Below are 23300 nucleotides of genomic sequence, written 5' to 3' on the forward strand. Positions count from 1 at the left end.
AAGAACTTGAGTGTGCCGTAGAGGCCCATCTCCTCCCACCTTGCAGTCTCAGAGGGTACTGGAGTGGACAGTAAAGCATAGTGGTTAATGCTTCAGGTTCTGGTGTCAAACTAATTTGATCAGAATCCTTGGCTGCACAACTTCTTAACTATGTGACCTTGGGTGAGTCACTTAACCAGTCTGAGCCTCAGTTCAGTCTGCAAGATGGGAATAATGAGAGCCTGCACCTCACAGGATTTTGTGAGGATCTGGTGAGATGGAGTGTGTGAAGTGTCCAGCCTGGCTCATCCATGATGGGCAATCAATAAGGGAAAGTGTCATTGTTACCCAAAACCAGTCCTCATTTTAGCAAAGAGCCAGGTGAGCCAAAGGGTTTTATGGGTTATACTCAGAAACCGGAGTGACCTTTACTCTACTGGCTTCGCTTGAAGGAGAAGTTGGGCATGTGGAAGGGTTGGGGAAGAGAATCAGATCCTGGGCTGTTGTCCTGTTTCAGCCAACCCCACACCTGCCTCTGCTGCCTGGCTGAGGGGTGCCGATAGAGAAGGATGGGCTGAATAGCACCAGGTCCTTGCCAGCGGGTCCTTCCTGAGAACCTTTCACTTTCCAGTCCTGTCCAAACCATCTTTGTCTCTTTACATGGCAGAGCCTAGGACAGATCCACAGGGGCTGGGGAGTTTCCTGAGAGTTCAAAATGGGTCTGCTAGGGGTGGCATGCTCTAGTAGAGCATGTCAGGGCAGGCTCTGGGTCTGTGTGGTTCCCCAAAACATCCCCCAGGGTTAGCACAGAGCCGGCACATAGCAGGAACTCAGTAGACGCTCGCTGAATGGATGAACATTTCCCGTCAGTAGAAGAGAGCACAGCAGGATTTCCAAGGCTAGAAGATTTTCCTCTTGCTCACCAAGCCTGGCAGGTAGGAACTTAGCAGGAAGAGGTGAGAACTTTGGCCCACCAAGGCCAGAAACCAGGAGTGGGGCTCTAGGGAGCTGGAGCTTCTGCCTGGGAATACCAGAGGAAGACATCTCAGGCACATTCATTCCTTCATTGAGGCCTTCCTTCAGGGCTCAATGGAGATTTAACAAACCCGCTCCTTCTCCCAGACTCCGTTCCACTGCTAGCCAAAGGAGGTGGCAAAATGTTGGGGAAAGAGCACCAGCTTTGTCTCCACTGGCTCCCCACCTGGCCTTGGGGAAGGGCTCTATCCTCCGGGCTTTGGTTTGTCCATGTATATAGTGGGGGAATGGACTAAATCAGGTTCACAAGCTCATATGGCTACCACAGCCAGGCAGATAACTCAATGAATGAGGACAGGGGACAGGGGACCGCACTGGGCCTCTAGGGAGGCACCTGCAACGAGTAATCACAATGCTAGAGTGTAGGCTCAATGCTGTCGATTGCCCACTCATTCAAGGAAGCTTAGAAACCTGGATTGTGTGAAACCTCCCAATTAAAAAAAATTTTTTTTAATGCTGAGGCCCAGACAAAACACACCTGCAGTCTGGAATCAGCCAGCATCCCCCAGTTTGCAACCTCTGGGCTAGACCCCAGCCAAGAAGGCTTTGGATCTGGTAGTTGTTCCAGAAGGTCTGGGTGCCTGCCAAGCATACCTAAGCAGGAGGGGCTCTGGAGATCTAGTCTGACCACCTTATTGTACAGGAGGGGAAATAGGCCCATGGGCCGAGCCCGTGGCGCACTCGGGAGAGTGCAGCGCTGGGAGCGCGGCGACGCTCCCGCCGCGGGTTCGGATCCTATATAGGAATGGCCGGTGCACTCACTGGCTGAGTGCCGGTCACGAAAAGGACAAAAAAAAAAAAGAAATAGGCCCAAAGAGAAGGACCTGGCCTGTGACCAGAGAACAAGATAGTCACAGAGCCAGGACCAGAACCTGGGACTCTGGATTCCTATTCCTAGGCTTCTTTCCTCTCCCCAAGCAGAGAACACGGGATAGTGCAGAGGTTAGGAGCACAGGCTCTGGTTGAGGCTGCCCTCCTGAACAACTGAGCAGCTGTGTAACTTGGGCAGGAAGGGACATGGGCCCTCCTTACCATTTCCTTGCCTCGGCTGCTTCATCTGTAAATGAGGATGATTAGAGCACCTACTCTGTATAAGGGTTCAGTGAGGCACACAAATGTCACTTAATGTTAAAATCATGCAAACCATGCCAGGGAATGCTGGGTACCTGGGATGATTTTCAGCAGGGTTATCATCCGGAGAGCAAGGCTGCTTGGGAAAAAAGGGTCAATTGAGAAGCTGTGTTTGGAAATTGTTTTTATTCAGTGTCTTACTCAGTAATAATCAGAGTTCCATATGAGAGTAGAGAAGAGTGAGAAGTGGCCAGGACCCTTTCATGGCTGAGAGGCTGCCTCAAGGGGGAGCTTGTGTTGGGCCAGTGGGGAGGCAGAGAGACAAAGATCTTGGGGAAGCCACCCACCCATCCCGGGCTGCTGCCTGTCACTTCCACCTCTTGCCTGCCTGTCTGCAGGGCTGAGGGGCACAAACACCAGCAGAGGAAAGTCCAGGAGGGGAGATGCAACTTCCCTGTTGCAGCCAGGAGGGCAGTAAGGCACTGGTGTTTGCAGCCCACAACTTCACCTGGGAAGAGTCAGGGCCCCAGCCCTGGGAGGGCCTTTAGGTATACAGTGGAGGAAAGGGCAGCTCAGCTGTCGGCTGCAGCCTGCATTGGATGGAGGAGACGGCCTTGACATGCCAGCATTACTGCTCTCAGCCTCCAGCGCCCTTCACAGGACTGTCTGGGGCACAAATACACACCCTGCCACCTACCAGTTGTCCGGGCTCCAAACGGTGCCAGAGGCCTCCATGAGGTGGAAAGTATAGACATGGCGTGAGCTGTCGGAGAGGTTCTGCTCGCTCTTATGCACCACTTCTCCATGGATGAGGACCAGCGCGCCTGGGTGGGGACACAAGCAGATTGGAACACCAGCCCCGCGTTTACCCCTTCCCAGAGCAGGAAGGGACGTTGGCCCTTCTCCCTCCAGCAGTTTTGTGTTCCCCACTCATCCCCATCTCCACCCTGAAAGCTCAGGTGCCTGCAACCTGCTCCAGGAGCATAGGCCATGCTGTTTAGACATGGGCTGTCCTGGGATCAAGGGCTCTCTGCTGTGGCCTGTGGCCTTGGCAAGCCTTAGGTAGGGCCTCCCCTTCTGTGGCGTTTGCAGGATCAGGCACAAGACCTCTGTACTGTGCCAGTCACTTGGGACCCTGCCCATGATGCTGAGTTGGACCTCACTTTTCCCTTTTCCATAAGGAAGGCAGTGAACCGAGAGCCAACATTTGTTGAGCACTTCCTGTGCACCATGCAGGTTCTACGTAAACATCCTGTATACATCATCTCACTGCCCTCCCCACTTTACATTCGGGGAAACTGAGGCTCTGAGAGAGTCAGTCACTTGTGCAAAGCAACAGCCCCTACGTAGTACAGTCTCGATTCTATTCTGATCCAGGGGAACTTGTTGGCAATCACACTGCTTCCCGCCTCTCAAGTGCCTGTCCAGCCCCACCTGCTCTCATTCTGTGACTTCACAGCCCACAGATGACCCCTAGGGGAGCCTTTTGGATGCTGGATGGTCAAGCAAACACAGACCCATGGGCATGACCCCCTGCCCTCCGCATCCCTTCTACCTCTCCGCACTGGTGTGGGCACAAAGAGGTTGTTGTCCCGGGCTGGCTCTGACCCGAGGAACCTGGTGCCAGGCATTGAGCCAGAAGGAGCCCGGATGAACCTTCTTGACACTCCACCTGCAGGCAAGATGGAGCCTTTAACCCTCTTTTCTCCAGGCCCCTCTCCCTGGAGAGAGAGTGGGGGAGTACGGGCGGGCAGGGAGGGGCAGGGGTTCTCACTGGTGTGGGAGCCAGGGATGAACCAGAGGCAGCCATTCTCCAGGGTGGCGTCCTCCAACGCGATCCACAAACCCAGTAGCTGGCCCAGGGGTTCCGTGTACAGGAAGGAGGCGTCCTGGTGAGGAAGGACTGCGGCAGACCCGCCTGGGGGTGAGGAGCCCACCCCTTTGCCCAGTCCCACCTCACCTTGGCCTTGTTTCCCACTCCTTAGTCCTCTCTGAGCCTTCCAGTTAGTCTCACCACTTCCTGGCCCAGGGACTCTGGGCAAGAGATTTCACCTGTCAAAGCTTCAACTTCCTAAACTGTAAAGTGGCCCCAACCATAACCTACTTCATAAGATTACTGGAGGATTCCATAAGATGATGTATGAAAAGTGCTTAGTACAGGGCCAAACATTATAATTGCTTGCTAAAATGTAGCTGCTATTTCATTCCAGCCAGGAAACTAAAGCCACCATTCTTAACCAGGGATGAGCAGCTTCCAGCCACAAGTGGGTCCACCCAGTGGCATAAGATTGGGAAATTGGGTGCGAAGTGGAGGAATAATCATGACCAGCATCCATATCTTGTTTTTTTTTTTTTTTTAAAGATGACCAGTAAGGGGATCTTAACCCTTGACTTGGAGTTGTCAGCACCACGCTCAGCCAGTGAGCGAACCGGCCATCCCTATATGGGATCTGAACCCGGGGCCTTGGTGTTATCAGCACCGCACTCTCCCGAGTGAGCCACGGGCCGGCCCAGCATCCATATCTTGTAAAACCTCCCCATGTGATGCTGTGCACGGCCAGGTGGAGAACCACTGAACACCAGAACTCAGTCTGCACTAACAAAGTAAAGGAGGTGCTGGTCTCACTGCCTTCCTTCCTGGGCTGCTGTGTTTCCTAACAGTGGGGGCTTCAAAGCATTTGGGAGAGGAATGGCTGAAGGAACTGGGGTGCTAGACTCAGGCAGAGAAGGCTCAGGGAGGGATGGCCATCCCATCAGGGGAATGAACGGTGTGGAGGAGGGAGGTGGTCACGAGGAGGCACATTTGGGCTCCTGCAAGGGAGGACAGGGCTGTCTGTGAGGTGGTAAGCTCCCTGCCACGGGAGGTGTTTGAGCAGAAGTGGATAATCAGCCACCAGGAGGCTGTAAAGGGTATCTGTGCATTCGGTGGGGTTTGGAACTCTATCATCAAATTCTATGCTGAATTAGTCCTCCAAAGACCTTACTAAAAATACAGATTCCCAGGGCCAGCCTATGGCTCACTTGGTAGAGCGTGGTGCTGACAATGCCAAGTCAAGGGTTAAGATCCCCTTACCAGTCATCTTTAAAAAAACAAAACAAAAACAAATACAGATTCCCTGGCCCATGCAGACCTACTGGCTCCAGATCTCAGGGAATGGGGCCTAGGAATCTGTACTTATAACCAGCTAGGAGCTGCTATCAGGTTCAGGAACCACTGTGCCAACAGCTCAAGGTCTTCCTCCCCAGCCACTATTCTAGAAAAGAATGGAAGGTGGCTCCTCCTCCCCAGCCCAGCCCCTGCCCACAGACATTACAGCAAGCACCTTCCCTCCCTCCAAAGACCTGACAACTACAGATGTCCCAGCTCTCCATTCTGCTCTCAGCTCACCTTCACCGCCAATGTGGGGTTGCTGCAAGAGAGGGGAAGAGCCTGGTGAGGATGTAGGAGAGCAGGGAGCAGCAGGGCTTGTGCTGTCTTGCAGGACGCCACTCTGGCTACTGGCATCTACCTCCCAGGATTCCATGTCAACACCCAGCTATTGAGCACCTACTGTGTGCCATGCCCAGGATGGATGCAAAAAAAAAAACCACCCTGCCCAACAGGGAGCTCCCAGTCTGTGCAGAAGACAGCACACACACGCCTCACAAGATTGCAAAGCAAACAAAGTGAGGGGTGGAAGGAGAGGCTAGGACAGGCCAGCAGTTGAGCCTTTTGGTTCCAGAATCAGAGGTGGGTCGCTATTTCCACAGGGGATTTGGAAGGATTCTTAGAGGAGGTGGCACTGAGCTGGGCCTTGAAAGCTGGGAGCAGAGCCTTTCAATAGCCAAAGAAGGGAGGAGCGAGTCCCAGGGATCTGCTTCCCTTCCACCACCAGCTTTTAACTGAACACCAACTAAGTGCCAGGCGCCTTAGCCAGAGGAGACCAATTTTACATTTTCTCCCACCAACTTAACAATAATGATTTTAGCAACTGTTGGCCCATTGTAGGGAGTGGCTTGGTCTGAGCAGCCTGCCAATGTTACAGAGGGTGAACTGAGGCCTGGGGAGGACGGCGATCTCACCTTAAAGATGTACATGCTCTGCACCACCACGGGCATCTGAAGGCCCAAACTTTTGACCAAGGCCTAGAGGGGGGACAGAGGTCGTGCTGCCGGTCTGTCCACACATATCTGACCCACCCCTCTAGCCCTCGCCCCCACCTCTGCTCACCTGCACCTTGGGGGAGTGTGTGACACTCTTGAAGACAGGGTCATGGGCATGCAGAGCTGCAGGACAGAGATGGACTAATGGGCCAGTCCCAGCACCCATGCATCCCTCCCACACCTTGCCACCCAGACTCATGCCTCACTTTGACATTCTCACTTATTTTGTGTGTGTTAAGCTCTCTGCTTGTTTATAACCGAGAAATGGGCCCCCAGATGCCTTCACCCCACCCCAGGCCCCATCCCACCTGTGACCTTATTTTTGACCTTCTGGCCATCTGGGGAGCTTGCTCCAGCCCTGACTCCCCACTTTGCACAAAGGACAAAGGGCTCCAAGGGGCCCAGCACTCAGTAGCAACCTTGGTACTACCACTTACTCTGTGTGACCTTGGGAAACCATTCCTCTCCTGTAAGCCTCAGTTTCTCCCTCTGTAAAATGGGGATTAGAAGACCAGCCCTTCCTCCCAGGGCTGTTATAGGACTGGATAGGCTAACGAATGAGCAGCGATCGCCCTGGCCAGGCATGGATAGCCACTCGTTATCATTATTGGCTATTATTATTGTTACTATAGAACTTGAGGGTTACAAAAAATTTTTTAAAAGAAAAAAAGTTTTTAAAATAACAACAATAGAAAAACAAATGGTAGGGTTAAATATCCTTTTCTGGGGGAGGCATGCTGGCCAGTACAGGGATCTGAACCTTTGACCTTGGTGTTATAACACCTCACTCTAACCAATGGAACGAACTGGCCAGCCCCCTGAAAGTCCTTAATGCCACTGAATTGTATATTTTAAAATGGTTACAATAGCAAATTTTATGTGTATTTTTTCACAACTTGTTTACAAAGCTACCATGATATAACTTCAAGTTTAAAAAAATAAGTCTGGGCCGGCCCGTGGCTCACTCAGGAGAGTGCGGTGCTGATAAAAACAAGGCCACGGGTTCGGATCCTATATAGGGATGGCCGGTTAGCTCACTGGCTGAGCGTGGTGCTGACAACACCAAGCCAAGGGTTAAGATCCCCTAACCGGTCATCTTTTAAAAAATAAAAATATAAAAAAAATAAGAAGTCTGCAAAAATAAATTGTAATGTATGATCCTGAAAAAAAACGGGGGGGGGGACATTTTCCTTAGTTGGTTTTGGGGTCTCAGGATAGGAATCTCATCAATATGTAAGGTGCCCATTAAAGAGACTCCAGGAAGCAGGTATACCCAGGATCCTCCCAGTGCCTGGGGCCAGGCAGTAGAGATTGGAGGAGAGTGCACGTGCCCATCTGTTCAGTGGGACTCAAGTGGACCCGCTTACCAGTGCTGTGGTGGCAGCGTCATATGATCAGCTCATAAGATGCAGAAGACCAAGGCCAGAGGGGGAGCCAGCAGCCAGCAATGCCATTTGCCTGAACACTACCTTACTATGGGCTCTGATTTAGGGTCCTAAACTCTTCAGGCCTCAGTTTCCCCATTTTCTTTGCCACACTCCCGGGCCCCTGCTCACCGTGGCCAATTTTGTTGATGGATTTCTCTGGAGGGACCAGGAAATTTCCTGTGGCACAGAGAACAGGTAAAGGCAGAAGAACCGGAGCCAGACTCCCAGAGGCAGCGGGCCTCGGCACCTTTCTAGCCCTGGGGGGCAGATACCCAAGTCCAGCCCCTTCAGGGTCCCCCCCTCCCCACCTCTAGGTCCCCAGCTCCAAACCTTTTTTATCAAAAACGCCTTTCTCAAAGAAGAATCGAATTTTGTCACCGCTGTTCAAGAAATAGTCTGAGATGCACTGTGGAAAGGGAACATTGAAGAGACTGAGAGAGCACCCCGGGGGCAGAGCTGGGCCTGGCAAAGAGAGGAGAGGATTTGGATGCTCTCCACCCATCAGGATGACAGACCCCCCCCTCCACAAGGGGCTTTCACAAACATGTCCACTGAGGCACAGACAATGAAATCCATGTGCCTGGAAGCACAGCCCGAAGTTACAAACATAGAATTTCTTGGAAACCTCTTAATGTTGTGACTCAGAACACAGATGCAAGAGTTAAACAGGCCTGGTTCCCAGCTAGCCTTGAGCCCCTCATCTCACCTCTCAAAGCTTTGATTTCCTCATCTGTAAAAGCAGAATAATATTAGAACTGACCTCCCCAATTGCTGGAGGCTTCAGCCAGAGGCTGAATCTTATAGCAGTTGTGGGCACAGACTGCAGAGTTAGAATACTTGATTTCAAATCCCAGCTCTGCCACTGACTGTCTGTGTGACCATGACCACATTACTGACATCGCTGGGCTTAGTTTTTTCATAAAATATAGATGCTATTAATGGTACCTATCTCAGAGGGTGTTGTAAGGATTACTAGTTGGTACTTATAAAGCACAAGAACAGTCCTTGGAATGTGCTAAGTACCATGTGAGTATTTGCTATTATTATTAGTAGTAGTACTGCTTCTACTGCTACATACATGAGGGTACTTCCAAAAGTTTGTGGAAAATAGAATTGAAATACAGTACAGGGCTGGCTGGTGAGCTCAGTTGATTAGAGTGTGGTGCTGATAACACCAAGGTCCAGGATTCCATCCCTGTACTGGCCAGATACCAAACAAAAAATAAAACAAAAAACAAATGTTTTCAAGTACTTTTCGAAGTACTCTTGTAAAACACTCAGCAAGGCATAGCTAAATGCTCAATAAATATAAGCCATTGCTAATCTTTTTCTGTTTTCTTCATAACCACTCCTCGTTAACTATAATATCATATACATTTCTTAGAAACATATGAAAACAATACTCCAGGAAGATGCATCCTGTTTTTCCCTGTGGTTTTAGCTACACTTGACTGCCATCATATAGATCTCCCTCCCCAGGGGGATGCAAGGATATTGTCCAAAAAAAAAAAAAAGGATATCGTCCAACCCTTTCATTTTACAAATGCAGACTGTGCCTACCTTTCTGCATGTGACAGAACTGTTACAAGCGGCACTGACACCCATACCTGGATTCCCCAGGTGGCCACCGCCCCACCACTCCCTCATGCAAGGCTCTGATCTGAGACACCCTATGTGGCTCAACTCGATGACTTGCCCTTTCAAAGTCATTCCCACTGAAAACTAAAAGTTGTCCTCAACATTTTTAGCAGTTCTGCACCAGGATGAGGCTGAGGGAAGCAAGTCAAGGAAGCACGGTTGATAATATTAAAGATAATGATGCTGAACAGGTGTCAGAGAGTTTACTTAACTCATTAATTCACGAGGGAACCAGTAAGATGTTCAAAGGAGAATTCCAAGAACCACACGTATATAGACAATAAGGAATGCTAAAGTGGATTTACTAATCGATGCCAAAGTGGTTTATCCATGAGGCAATAATTGCATTCTACCACACCCGTTCATATCCATTTCTATGGATGAGTATCGTGTGCATCATCATCAGTTTTATACAACTTACAGGGTTGTAAAATAACTCAAAGACAATAAAAGGTGGAGGTAACCTGTAAAGGAGAGCAAGGCAGGATACTCACCAATCTTTTTTTTTTTTTCTAAACGCCCATTTCACAGTTTTTCACAATATCAGTAGTGAATATTTGAGGGTTTTACTGACTTCTGGGCATTCTGCCAAGCTCTTTTCTCTGCATGCATTATAAACCAAGATACATACGCTTTATTCTTGCATCCTTCCCACCCCTGCAACCCACTGGTCTCTGGAGCATACTCAGAAGGCAGCTCGAAGAGCACAAAAGTCAGCCCCTCACTCCTCAGAGCCCTTGCATGATCTGACTTGACTGTGTCTGGCTGCAGGACCCCTGTCTCTGCTTTCTTCACCTGGAAGGTAGGCATGCAGCACATGAGCCCAGCTATGTGGAGGAAACTTGTCATCCACAACCCTTTTTCCTTCCAAGACCCATTCCCTCTGTTCCCTGGGATGCAAGGCTTCTGGCTGATGTAATTCCCTTTATGCCCACCAGATGGGAGGAGCTCCTCGGTGTGGGTGTGAGCAAGCCCCACAAGCGTGCCTGGACTCAAATTCAGACTACAAGAGAACCGCGTGGGGATCCCCCGAGTCTCAATGTATCCGTTTCAAACTGTACTGAGTCCTATTATGGGACCTATTAGGTCACTGGGAGGAAACAGAGTTCCTCGCCTCTTTGGAAGGTAAGACTTACACGGGTAAGCCCATCAGAACCACTGGGCTCATTCTGGGTTGCTGGCCACAAAGATGCCCTTTGTGGCAGGAGAACTACTGGGGAAGTACAGCAGAGCAGTGAACAGCACAGACTTGGTATCAGACAGAGCTGGGTTCAAATCCTGACTCTCTATCAATTACTACCTGTGTATTTTGGAGCAAGTGATCTGAGCCTCATTTTCCCCATCTGTCAAATGGGGTCAATAATGCCAACCTTATAAATTTAAATTCACAGTGAGGAGTGAGGGAAAGATGCACGTAAGGTGCTTAGCATGGCACTTGGCACGTGGGAGGCTCAGGGCCTGATCCATTATCAGAACAAGCCAGTGTGCCTTGGGCCCCTCCCTTCCAGGCTGCTGCTCTGCCAGGAGACTGAGCCTCCATCAAAGACCAGATCCCACCCTCATCTGCCCCATGCACCCACTTGGGCTCGAAGCTGCTCCTCTTCATCGGTGGAAAATTCCGTGAGGCAGTGGAGAGGGACATCCATCTTGGCCACTATCTCGCCAATCCTCTGCTGCATGGCCACACACTCGTCTGCAGACAAGAATCCTTCCAGCACCAGGAACCCGTCCTCCTTGAACTACAGGCAAGAATGAGACACACGCTTCCCCCTGCCTTCAAATGTTCTATATGACAATATTTGACCCCTCCCCCAAACCAGCAGCTGTGTAAAGATGAGACCGAGTGCTGCCCGCACCCCAACACGGGGCATGGTGTGTGTCTGACATCCAATGAGAGCAATCAGTATTGGCTGCTCGAATGAAGGAAGGAGGCAGGGGATGGGGAGGTTGTCCCTGCCCCATAGGCTTGAGCCACATGGAAATACAACCTCATTCATTTATTCAGTTAATAGTGATTGAGCATCTACTGTGTATATGGCATGGTTTTAGGAGCTGGAGATATAGTAATGAACAAACGGGCCATGATGCCTACCCCTACGGAACTTACAGTCCAGTGAAGGAGATCGACATTACACAAACCTTCACACAGCTAAACATACAATCACAAATTGAGCTGAGGGCAAGGAGAAACAGGGTGGGCTGCAAGCACTAAAGGCAGAAGCATCTAATGTGAACCCGGTGGGAAGGAGAAGGGGCTTAGGCCTTAACAAGGACATGGGAAGTCACCTCTTGAAACACCGTTAAGTGTCTGATTTCTAATTACTGACCCCCCTATTCCCAGTTCTGGCTTCCACACACTGGATGTTGGAACATTCATGACCACTGACTATGGGCCCTTCTGTCTCTGGGCAGCTCTGCACGTTAGAAAGAATCACATCGGTATCAAGCTGAGAACTGCCTCCTTGGGAATTGGGCCATCCACAGCAAACTGCATACTCTTGATCCAGTAAACACACTGCTAGGAAGTCTTCTTCTGAGATTAGCATATAGGGGAGCAAAGATGTATGCTTAGTGAGAGCAATAAATAGGGAATAATCTAAATGCTCACAGGCTGATGAGTTAGCTCACTCGGTGTTATAACACTGAGGTCAAGGGTTTGGATCCCCATACCTGCCATCCACCAAAAAAGAAAAATTTTTAAAAGGTGGTTACGAGTTGTTCGATTAGCTCTGTTGGTTATAGTGCAGCCTTATAACACCAAGGTTTGGATCCCAGTATCGGCCAGCCACCAAAAAACAGCAACGAAAAAAGCTGGATACAAGTGAGTATCTGACTGCTGTAAGAACTTGGGCAAGTGGTTTCCTCTCTGTGCCCCTCAAGACTATCAAATGGAGTAGCAGTGGTGCCTCCTTTAGAGAACACGTGGTGAGGGTGATAAGTGATGGTGATAGCTGCTGTTGAAACAGGCTAGAGGGCTGTATATCAAAATATTAACAGTCTTGCATAGGAATTTATGGGTGATTTCATTTTTTTTAAAACTCTGTGTGCCTCTAATCCCCTTGTGTTAGCGTTAGCCTTTCCTATTTGGAAGGACACATGACCCTGGGAGGACAACCTCCCCTGGCCCCGCCCCTGTCCATGCCCCCGCCCCCTGCTCGCGAGAGGATCCCAATGTTTTATTCTGGTTTGAGTCATACACACATTCCCACCCCATCACAGGTCCTGTGTACCCCAGGCTGTGTACGTGCAGAAGTTAGAGGTTATGATTGGAAACCCACCCTTTTGGTGGTCAGTTTCCTCTTTTGTAAAATGGCGGGGGGTGGGTTGACTTCCTGGGGACTACTGGAGATTAAGTGGGCTCCCCCACTTTTACCTGACCCTCCCAGCCCCTACCCTGCGGGTCCCTACCTTCTGGAGCTGCGAAAGGCTTAGACAAGCCATGGGGACAACCAGGGAACTTGTCTCTGACTGGTACGTCCGAAGCAGGAGAAGAGGAAGTTCAGGAGGGAGGAGTCATCTGGGAGGACCAGAAAGACTTAACCCTTGCCTACCCAGAGGAAACCCATTGCCACTACCCAGCCCTCCTCTCCCAAACGTGCACAGACCAGCCCGTGCCCTCCAGGCTGAGCCCCCTCCAACTGGACCCCAGCCCCGCACCTACCGCACCCCCCCCCACCCCCCCACCCCCCACCCCCCACCCCCGGCTAATCCAGGATTTGACCTTTCCCATCTCCTTCGTGTTTTTTTTTTTCTTTTTCCTTTTTTTTTTTTTTTTTAAAGATGACCAGTAAGGGGATCTTAACCCTTGGCTTGGTGTTGTCAGCACCATGCTCACCCAGTGAACTAACCGGCCATCCCTATATGGGATCTGAACCCATGGCCTTGGTGTTATCAGCACCACACTCTCCCAAGTGAGCCACGGGCGGGCCCACCTTCATGGCTTTTAAAGCTCTCTCTGGGTTTCTTTCTAGAAACTACTCCTGGCTGCTGCTTACCAGGTGCCCAGAAGCTGAGCTCTGTGAGTGTGAGGCAAAGAAGCTGGCCTGGCAGGAGGACACCTGAGTCCCAGTCCAGGTGCCACCACTAGCTGTGAGTCTGATGAATGTCTGCCCCTCTTTGGGCCTCAAGTGAAGATAAAGTCCCCCAAAGCACAGGCATCAATATCTGGATTGGGTGAGATGCAGGGTGGGGCTGGGGGACATGCATTTCAGCACTGGCCCTAAGAGGCTGTGCATCCCAAAGGTGAAGAGGTCCTGGGAGGATTGTCTGGGACCCTCCCAGCTCTATCTCCTGAAACCCTCTGGGTCCTGGGAGGATTATAGAAGGGAAGTAACTGATTGACCTGCAGATGAGATTAAGGGATATCTTTGAAAGAGGAAGGGGCTGGGTCATCAGATGAGGGAGAGAGACAGAGAGCTGATTCCTTTTCCCCTCCCCCAGGCCTGAGACCTCTCAAGTCAGGCTGGCCCAGTGGAGTCCAGCGGTCAGAACAGCATCTGCACACCACCCTTCTGAGCCTGTCCTGCTACAGCTGACAGGGCCACTCTCTGGCCTTCCCCGAAATGCTTTTTGAATGGTGAAAGGACAGAGTGTCTCGGTAGTGAGCACAGGGACGCTGCTCAGCCTCTAGAGCCTTGGCCCCAAGTCAAGACGTTTTCTAGGCCACCGCACTGGGAGTTCCTGCTTTGTCCAGGCTTCTAGAGGGCCTGGGGGTGGAGGAGCCCAGACTGGGGCTGGTGGGAGAAGAGGTTCAGAGGGGTTAGTCTGGGCGAGGGGGGCAGGTGAAGACAGAACCGGGACATATGCCCAGCTGTCCTACCCCAACAAATACACCTACTGTGTGCCAGGAACGCAGGGAGGTCCCCTCGTGCTGAGCCAGCAACTCCCCTGGGACACCCCACCACAGGCTTGTAGTGGAGGCTCCAGACCTTCGGGCCTTACTTTCCCCATCTGTAATTTGGGATAACAGAAGGAGCCCCAGTGAGCAGTAAATAAGATGAATGCTTCACTGCTGATAATGAGCGTGGCACAGGGCCTGGCCCTTAGTAAGTGGCTACTAACTGGTAGTTGTTCGCTCAATGTTAGCCAGGGCTGTTCTGTGTGGAATATTGTTTGTTTATTTTTATTTTTTGAGCTTCCCCAAGTTTTCCAGATTGGTGTTATGATCAGAGAAAAGATCACCACTGTGGTCTTAGGCAGAGTGGAGAGTCCTGGGGGTGGGAGGATGGGAGAGCTGGATTTCCCACTGTTCCTTCGTTCTGCTCAGCTTTGGGAAGTGGGTGGGCGGTGTTTCCATTGTTTTTTCTAAAAGCTAACCAGCTCCAGATTGAACTCTCCTGCTCCAGGCGTTGGGTGGCCCTAAGTCCGGGGTAGGGGTGAGAGTGGGGTGGGGTGTGGAGGTTGGTGGGGAGGGTACCAGACCAGACAGGAGGGGACATCCACTGTGGAGACACCAGAGGGTCTTAGAGGGGGTCACAGCCCAGATGCTCAGCCTCCCTGTCAGAAAGCCCACGATGGAGACAGAGAGGGAGGGGAGGGAGTCTTGGCTCAGGCCTGAGGTCACGTGGAGGGGTCAGAGTCCCCATGCAGGAAGGAAGGACAGATTCTGGCTTGTTCAAGAGGGGGTGTCCAATCCGCAACTCTGGCCTCATCACTAAGGCCAAAGTTAGACATAATGGCCTTTCTTCCTTACCCAGACTCCTGCTGCAGGGCCCCCACATAGGCCCAGCACAATACCGCTTGGCCCAGGAGAAAGACAGAAGACATTTATTAGCAGCCAGGCCCTCCACTAAAAACCCCACCTACCCACAAGATCATCATAGGTCCTTGGGGCAGTCCTGCAAGTTTGCCACTACCATTCTGATTTTACAAGGGAGGAAAGAGAAGCCTCACCTTAAATATATGGCAGGACTAAAGGCAGCTCTGTCCACACCAGCACCTTCAGCAGGCCCCAGGGGCAGGGGGCTGAGTCAGGCCTTCCCATGTTGACTCTCTGCCCCACCTGCTTAGAACCCAGGGGACTCGCTGTTGGAATTGTAAGGACCTCTGAGAGGACAGGGTGGAAATGACCACACAGATGGGAATAAGGAGGCCAGAGGAGGGAAGAGATCTGCCCAGCTTCGTGAATAGGAAGCAGAGCTGGGACAACAAAGCAGGGCTTCTGACTCCCATTCCAGCACCCTCCTCTCCCAGCCCCCACCATCAAAGGTCATGAGGGCCCAAACCACAGGCAACTGGGAAGGCACAGAATGTGCTCGCTGTGGGATCCGTGGCCAGGGCCCCTCCTGGCACATCACAGGTGCTCCGTCCAGCAGCTCACCACCTCCAGGAGCTGCCTCTGACGAGCTCAGAGAGAGGAGCAGAGTTAACAATCCTGGAGGTGCCCAGGAATGGTCACTCACCAAACTACTCAACAGGGCCCAGCAGGCTTCAGAGAGGTAAGGGAAGCATTACCCCAGGACACAAAAACCTCCAAAGGCTACTTTCTGTTAGAGATTTATTTGATCGTTGAACCGAGTCTATAAGTTCAGACCCACATGTAACGGACTGCTTCATGGTTGTCAGAGGCTAGTGTACATTATTTCTGATGATTACATCCAATGACACAATGCAGGAAACACAAATGGACAGACAGATGGACATGATCGTCAAGACAAGAGACGCTAAAACGTGCCTTAGTGTCCACATGATTGATCTAAGGCAGGGACCCTTTTAAGGTGGGGATCCAAGTGATGGATCTAAAGCAGGGTGGCTTTCCGCCAGCAGGCGCTGATTGGGCTATTGGGTATGCCAGGTACCTGGGATGGAAACTGGCTTGGAACCAAAAACTGGGGAGACTGCCCTCCCCGCGGTGATCTCCCCAGGGCCAAGCCCACCTCTAAGTGTCTGCTCTTCATGAAGAACCAGGTGGTGACAAGGCTGATGTAAGCAGCGGAGACTAGCAGTAGTGCTGGGCAAACCCATGACACACGAGGTGGGCAAACAGAGTCCGAGCAAAGTAGCTTCTCTTGGCTTCTTAACGCTGTGTGTGGGGCACAGGGCAGGTACAAGAAGGGAAGGAAAGGATGGAGCACCATTCATCCGGGGATTAGCCAACCCAAGTCTCCTCCCTTCTTGGCAGCTCCAGAACATTCCCTTTGGCCGACAGCCACAGAAACAAGCGCCTGCCAAGACACATGAAGAAGAAAGAAAACAAGACACGAAAAAAAACCCAAGAAACAAACAAAAAAAATCCCCGCCCCAGGAGAGGAGAGGAACAAACAGAACTGCTGGACCAAGGTCACACCAGATGCGGGAAGACATCCTGCACCCTGCACCCCAGGGACAGGAAATGCAATTCAAAGTCTCGCTGCTTCGCTCAAGGGAAACCACCACCCGCCCTGAGACTCCAACTCACTGGCCTGTAGTGTCTTTTTTTTTAGTTTTTTTCTTTTTAATACTCAAACCATCCATTTTCAAAGCTTAAAAAACACCTAAACTTTTGGCTTTAAAAAAAAGAAAAATCTAAAACTGCCACAAGAACTGACAAGGCAAGCCCCAGGCTTGGCCTTTCCACCTGGAGGCCTGCTCTCCCACAGGCTCCCAGAGCCCAGCGCAGCACCCCTGGGGTGACTGTCCTATAGCTGGTTTACCCTGGGCCACTCTGATCAAATCTGGGTGGGCACTAAATGCCAGTGGCATGGCTGAAGAGTGGAAAGGGGAACACAGCCCACCTCTCCTTAAATACCTCCCATCTGAGCTGAACTTCCTGGGGAATGTATAAGTTATCTGGAAGGAGGAGATGGGAGGTGGAGAAAAATAAATACCAAGAGCTAAATAGGTGTCCCCGGACCTCTGGCATCGCCTCAGCCTCTGGGGCAGAGATGGCCTCCAGAGGAGAGACTCCGACTGTCCAAATACTACACTCAGACGGACTAGGTCTCGGTCTCCCCTATGTGCACCTGCCCTGCGGGGCCTGAGTCTCGGAGGGAGAAAAGGGGCCAGCCCTTCAGATGCTGTCCTCTAGTCCCGGCCCAGCTCGCATCCGGCCCCAGGCTCCTGCCCGGCCGAGAGGCTGGGCTGGTCATCCAGGAGTCCGGGGAGGAGCAGAGCCTGGCCCTCCTGGTCCGAGGACTTGTCGGTGGCACCGCTGCTGGCTGCTCTGGGCCGCCCCATGGTCAGGCCTGCTCCTTGTCAGCCCTCCAGAGCCGCTCCTTCACCTCAGGTGGCAGCGTGTTGAACAGGTCCTCCTCCACCACCAGGCCACTGCGCTTGAGTAGCGGGCACTCGCCCAGCTCCACGGGCAGGCACTCCAGCCGGTTGCCCCGCAGCTCAATCTGTGTCAGGTTGGTCAGCTCGCCCACCCGCGAAGGCAGCGACTGTAGCACGTTGTTGCCCAGGTGCAGGGCCCGCAGCTTTCGGCACTGGAAGAGCTCTGGGGGGAGTGCCTCTATCTGGAGGGGAAGGAATAGAGGGCACGTGAGGCGGGTGCAGCTGGAACTGGGGGGGCTCTGGGATCTCCACCCTCCCGGCCCTAACTGCCGGCACCTTCTCTGATCCCCTCATGCTGGACCCCAGGTACAATCTGGGCCAAAGTCTGTACATTAGGTCCTGGCTCTGCTGTCACTTCCTCCAGGAAGCCTTCCCTGACCTCCCGGGGCTCATGGCACCCATATCCCCCACTCACAGCACTGATCCTTCTGTCTGGTACTCCCTGGTCTGTGGGCTCTAAGAGGACAGGACTGGATCTGCCTTGTTCCCTGCTATCTCCCAGCGCCTGGCACCTTGAGAAGCATATATCAGTGGCCAGCTACTACCACCTCCACCCACCTCCACATCCCAGGGCTCACCAGGAGCCAGGCTGTCAGTTTGCCTGGCTTAAGAACAATTTATGAGAGCAGAAGAGCATGCTGAAAAAATTACACCCCCTTAACTCTTCCTGAGAACTGGGGAGAGTTCAGGAATAGGGGTGAGAATCCCAGCTGTGTCACTTCTCCTTGCTGGGCCTCAAAGTCCTCATCTGTCAAGTCACAGGGTGAGCATGAGCACAGGGAGCCCAGTACTGGCCATTTGGAGCCCCATCTTGTGATTTTGCCAAATGTGAGTAACAGGCACCACCCACATGCAGCTCACGACAGGGCAGGCTGGCCCTGAGCACTGATACTAATAACTCACTGAACCCACAAAACTACCTGTAAGTACTCTGTAAATACTCTTTCCATTTCACAGATGGGGAAATGAGGCCCTGAAGAAGCCCAGAGGTTCAGCTGGTAAGTGGTGGAGCCAGGATCTAAACCTGGTTCAACGACCCATGCCCTGCCAACCGTCCACACCGCTGGTGGGGCAAGGAGCAAGGAGTGGGGCCGGCATGGGGCCATGCCACATCTCACGGCACACAGGGAGAGCCCCATGCATGCTGGCTGCTTCCCTGCCCTTCAGCGTGTGATCCGCTATAGACATGAGTTCTTACTGAGCCTGTCTGTCCTAAAACTACCTCCTTCAGATACGATGGGCAGGGGGTGGGAGCCAGGGACTTGGGGGGGGGGCCCCGATCCCAAGTGAAGATGATGGGGAGACCGTACAGTAACCACTCTGAGGCTGCTCCATCACTGTCCTCGTTCTGCTGCTGAGGATACTGAGGCCTGGAGAGGTGAAATGCAACTTAAGGTTACCAGGTGCACAGCCAGCAAGGGTCGCGAGGATATGAGCCTTGTTTCCTCCCACTCAGAGCCTGCACTGTATTCCCATTCTGCCGCACATGGCACTTAGTTACAGTACAGCCTTGGGAAGTCCCTTTCCCTCCCTGGGCCTCAGTCTCCCCATCTGTAAAATGCAAGTGTTGGACTAGAAATGCCTCTCAGCTTGGACATCTGTGGCTGAGGACCTTTTTGCAGACTTGGACCTCAGCCTTGCAGGCTCTTGCTCTCTCTGACCATTTTTGGAGGTGAACCTCGGTTCCTGGGGAGCAACTTAGCCTTCCCAGCAGGGAAGTAAGTGTGGCCATGGCCAGGCAGAGGCCATGCCATGGGGGACACTATGGGTGATTCCAAGGAAACTCTGGACCTGGGTATCTGAAAGCACTACTGCTGTGCCCAACGGTCAGGAATGGGGCAGGGTGGTTTCAAGGTCAGCAGGGCTCAAGGTCAGGGACATGAAGGTGAGAGCGCAGAAGACAGGAAGTGGGCTCCACAGGTCCCAGGGGCCAGAGCCTTCCCAGAGGCCCCACTCCCACCCACAGTGACCTCCTCTGATGACAGTGGTCAGGGGCCTGGGTCCACCAGAGTCGGTCTGGCTCCAGACCTCCTTCCCTGAAAACCCCCTTTCCCAGAATACCCGCTGACCCCACTGAGCTCTCTCCAGGCCCATCACAGAAAAGAGGTACTTTCAGTTGCTCAGGTCCCCACCACAGCCACACCTGTCCTTTGGACCTGTCCTTCCCTCCAGAAGTGTCGCTTGTACACTGAAGGCATGAAATTATTTCCCATCCCCCCAATCCCACCCTCTCCTACCTCCTCGGGGACCTCAAAGTCTCCCCCATCAGCACCAAAATGGCTTTATTTCAGTGAAATTGTCTAACTGGTATTTGAAAAGGACAATCCTCCATCGCTCATGGCTCTGTGACCTTCCCGACCAATCATGTGGAAAGATGCTCTCTCTCCTTAGTCCACCATGATCAGGCTTCTGCTCCTGTCCATCCTGGACTGCTGTCCAAAGTCATCAACCATCATTCCTAACCCACCGGACCTAAGTCCGTTCTCCTTTCACCTGACTCCCCATGCACTGTGAGCCCACGTGCTCCACCCGGCCTTCCTCTTCTGACATCCATCTGAGGGCTCTAGGCAGACCCCTGTCCCTCTCCCTTTCTTCTCTCCCTGGTGATATGTCAAGGAATCCTCTTTACCCATAAGCTCAGAGAAGATGACTTCTCACGCTTCAGGCCAATTCAACATGGCCCCAGACACCTGACATGGGACACACTCATGCCTCTCTGAGAGCCTGTGCCGCCTCCGGTGTCCTGTCTCAATGACCCTCCATCCACCCTGGAGCTGAGTGAGAACCCTGAGTCACCCAGACCACACCGCCAAGTCACATGTCCTGTGGACTCTACCTCCAAGGTCTCCTCCAAATCTGTCCATGTCTCTCCATCCCTAACAACCACAGCCAGTTCAGGCCTCATCCCTCACCTGATGGCCTATCAAGGTCTCCTAACAGGTCTTCTGACAACTCCTGACCTCTCATCCTGCCTCTCACACCCATCCCTCACTGCAGCAAGGGCAGCCTCTCTGCACTGCAAATCAACTCATTCCTTCATCCACTCAATCAACAAGACTGGTGAACATTTGCTACTGCTCAGGCACTGAGCGAAGAGCCAAACTCCTAGTCTCAGAGCTTATGGGCTGGCAAGGGGACCAGATGTTACACAAATGAAGAGACGAGGCTGGCCAGGTAGCTCAGCTGGTTAAAGTGCGGTGCAGATAACACCAAGGTCCACAGTTCCATCCCTGGACCAGCCAGCCGCCAAAAAAAGAAAAAAAAACAATGAAGAGACCATTGAAACTGAAGTGGAGGACAGGCTCTGGAGCACACCTGCCTCCGCCCTCAGGGCAAAGTCCACATTCTCTGGCAACTCTTCCCACGGCTTCTCCCCCACTGGCTCTCAGTCCTCCCAGCCAGCCCTACTGGACTCTCCCTTCCTTCTTCACCTGGCTACCTCCTCCTCGTCCTTCAGGGGCAGGTGAAATGCCCCTTCCTCCAGAAGACCACTCCTCTATGTGCCCCAACAGAGGTCTTGTCGCATTGTGCGCTAACTGCCTGGTTACTTGTGGGCCTTGTTCATCCTGCGTCCCCAGCACCTCGCTCCAAAGCTGGACCCTAGGAGTGCTCAAAAAACATTTGGCGAATCAGTGAACAAGTGAGTGAATAAATAAACACCTGCCTTTCTAAGGTATTCATTAGCATGAGTGTAAACCTGGGAAACAGCACCCAAGGGCCTGAGCCAGGCCACACCCATCCCTCCCTGTCCATCACAGTCCAAGGTGCCATCCAGCCTGAAGGTGAGGAAGGAGTGAGACTCAGGCCTACAGCGTAAAAGGAGAGCCTGCCTGAGATTGGCCCAAATGAACTTTTTTCCCTATAAAGGCCTCTGGCATTCAAGGGGGTGGAGACAGGACGTGATTAAGCAGTGTGCTAAACACGGTGTCCAGAGGGTCTGTGCTTCCTCTGGGACAGTGTGCCTGCTGCCAACTCCTTTCCTAAGGGGTGACCTCAGCCAACAGGCACGACACTAACAGACAAGCTTGGTGCAAGAAGCTAGGGGTGGGAGCGGGATGCGAAACCAGGTTGGAGGCCGGAGGTCAGAGGTCGGCCCGCACCCTCACCCACCGGGTGGGAGAGCCCAGCACAGTAGCTGGGACGGAGCAGGCCTCACAGAGTTGAGGGATGAAAGTCTGAATCAACTCCTGGGGCAACTGGGCTTCAACACTGTGCTATGGGTATGTCATAAAGAAGGGTTTAGGTTTGGCCGGTGCTACCCAAATGTGGTTTCTCCCCAGACAACTCCAATTTTCCCAATCCGCCTGCTGCAGATCTGCCCCATGCGAGAAACAACCTGAGATCTGAGATTTGACCCTCACCCTTGTACACTCTCATACATGTACACCAGTCATAATTTGGGGGAGGGAAACAAGGATTTGTCACAATCCCTAATACCCAGAGGAGACAGCTAGTCTGCAGTAAGAGACTTGGGAAAGAAAGGAGGAAGGTTTCTAAGCCCTCAGAAGTCTGAAGGTTGGGCCGGCCCGTGGCTCACTCGGGAGAGTGCGGTGCTGACAACACCAAGGCCCCGGGTTCGGATCCCATATACGGATGGCCGGTTCGCTCACTGGCTGAGCGTGGTGCTGACAACACCAAATCAAGGGTTAAGATCCCCTTACCGGTCATCTTTAAAAAAAAAAAAAAAAAAGAAGTCTGAAGGGCCTAGACCCTCCAGTCTGAGTGATGCTGGAGAGGGTGTGTCCTGTCCTGGGGTCAGAGAGGACCGGACAGGGGTGTTTCAGGGGCCACCAGTCTCTGAGGCTGCTGGAGAGAGCTCCTGTTAGGAGGACTCGACAATGTCAGTGCCAGGAGGAAGTATCATGCCCAGCACAGGGCTGATGCAGAGAAAGTGCTCAATAAACCAACAAGGGCTGTGTTGGGGCTGTGGCTGTGACAGAGGCATAGAGGTGTGGTGGCTGAATCGGCTCTGCTGCCCTGTCTCCCAGGGCCCTGGCCTCAGGCTTCCACCAACACCCGCCTCACTGCAAGGATCTTCACCTGAAAGTAATGCCCAGGAAGACCTGCAGGTCCCTAGGAGGGGTGGGCAGGGGGAGGTTCCCCCCAGTGGCTGCAGTTTAGATTCCACTGCGGAGGCCAGACCACAAAGCCACAGGAGTACCCTGCCCTCAACCCCACCCTGCCTGCCTCCGCCAAGGTGCCCTTGGATGGGAGGCTTCCCCAGACAGGCAAGGGACTGGGCAAGGGGGCATTCAATAATCTCAAAGCTGTCTTAAGGGCATCTCAAGGGCGTGGCCTCTCACACTGCCAGCCTGCAATGGTTTGCACAATTTCCTCTCCAGAAAGGCAGGTGGTGACAAGCCAGTCTCATCTAAGCCCAACTCTGCCCTTTTCCACAGCCAAATGCATAGAGGAGAAGAGCACGAGTAACATGGGAGCTGCAGAGGCCACCTGGCTTCACCTCAGCCAGCACCGGCCACCCACACAGTTTCTGTCCCTGATGGACCCAGACTGGCCCCTTGACTCCAAATCTGGTCAGGGACAAGCTAAAGATACTGCAAGTTCCAGGCTAAGTCCTGCCTCCTGCCACCTGTCCCCAAGAGAGAACCACAGGCCTTGGACCTCCTACCTACGCACACCCCTGCCTAAGAGGAACCTGGCTTGAGGTCACCTTGGGACGGGCCCTGCCTGGCCATACCATCTCTCCTGGCAGAAGACTGCAGCATTTCGTGGCACAGACAAGCTCCCGACCTCAGA

General features: G+C 52.6%; 2 protein-coding genes across 7 annotated transcripts in view; both read right to left on the reverse strand.

Moving 5' to 3' along the window:
* Positions 1-242: 242 nt before the first annotated feature.
* Positions 243-12777, reverse strand: PHYHD1 (phytanoyl-CoA dioxygenase domain containing 1). 3 transcript variants are annotated; one of them, XM_063082173.1, is made up of 12 exons: positions 12702-12777; positions 10874-11032; positions 7986-8061; positions 7785-7832; positions 6296-6351; positions 6148-6210; positions 5474-5495; positions 3860-3988; positions 3641-3757; positions 2783-2909; positions 2181-2221; positions 243-1000 (listed from the first exon to the last, which is right to left on the reverse strand). In XM_063082173.1, exons 1-12 carry the CDS (start codon positions 12732-12734, stop codon positions 879-881), a joined length of 993 nt encoding a protein of 330 aa, XP_062938243.1. In that variant the 5' UTR covers positions 12735-12777; the 3' UTR covers positions 243-878. The 3 variants fall into 3 exon arrangements, with proteins under 3 accessions (XP_062938243.1, XP_062938244.1, XP_062938245.1); XM_063082174.1 differs by lacking the exons at positions 243-1000; positions 2181-2221 and adding an exon at positions 2257-2675; XM_063082175.1 differs by lacking the exons at positions 243-1000; positions 2181-2221; positions 5474-5495 and adding an exon at positions 2257-2675.
* A 3008-nt stretch (positions 12778-15785) lies between these two features.
* The window catches only part of LRRC8A (leucine rich repeat containing 8 VRAC subunit A), a 29061-nt gene continuing 21546 nt past the window's right edge, over positions 15786-23300 (reverse strand). For all 4 annotated transcript variants that reach the window (XM_063082483.1, XM_063082485.1, XM_063082484.1 and 1 more), the window contains one exon: positions 15786-17725. In XM_063082483.1, coding sequence (XP_062938553.1) covers positions 17450-17725 — 276 coding nt within the window. In that variant the 3' untranslated portion in view covers positions 15786-17449. The remainder of the gene's footprint in view (positions 17726-23300) is intronic.

This window comes from Cynocephalus volans, chromosome 17, assembly GCF_027409185.1.
Source record: "Cynocephalus volans isolate mCynVol1 chromosome 17, mCynVol1.pri, whole genome shotgun sequence".
Classification (NCBI taxonomy): Eukaryota; Metazoa; Chordata; class Mammalia; order Dermoptera; family Cynocephalidae; genus Cynocephalus; species Cynocephalus volans.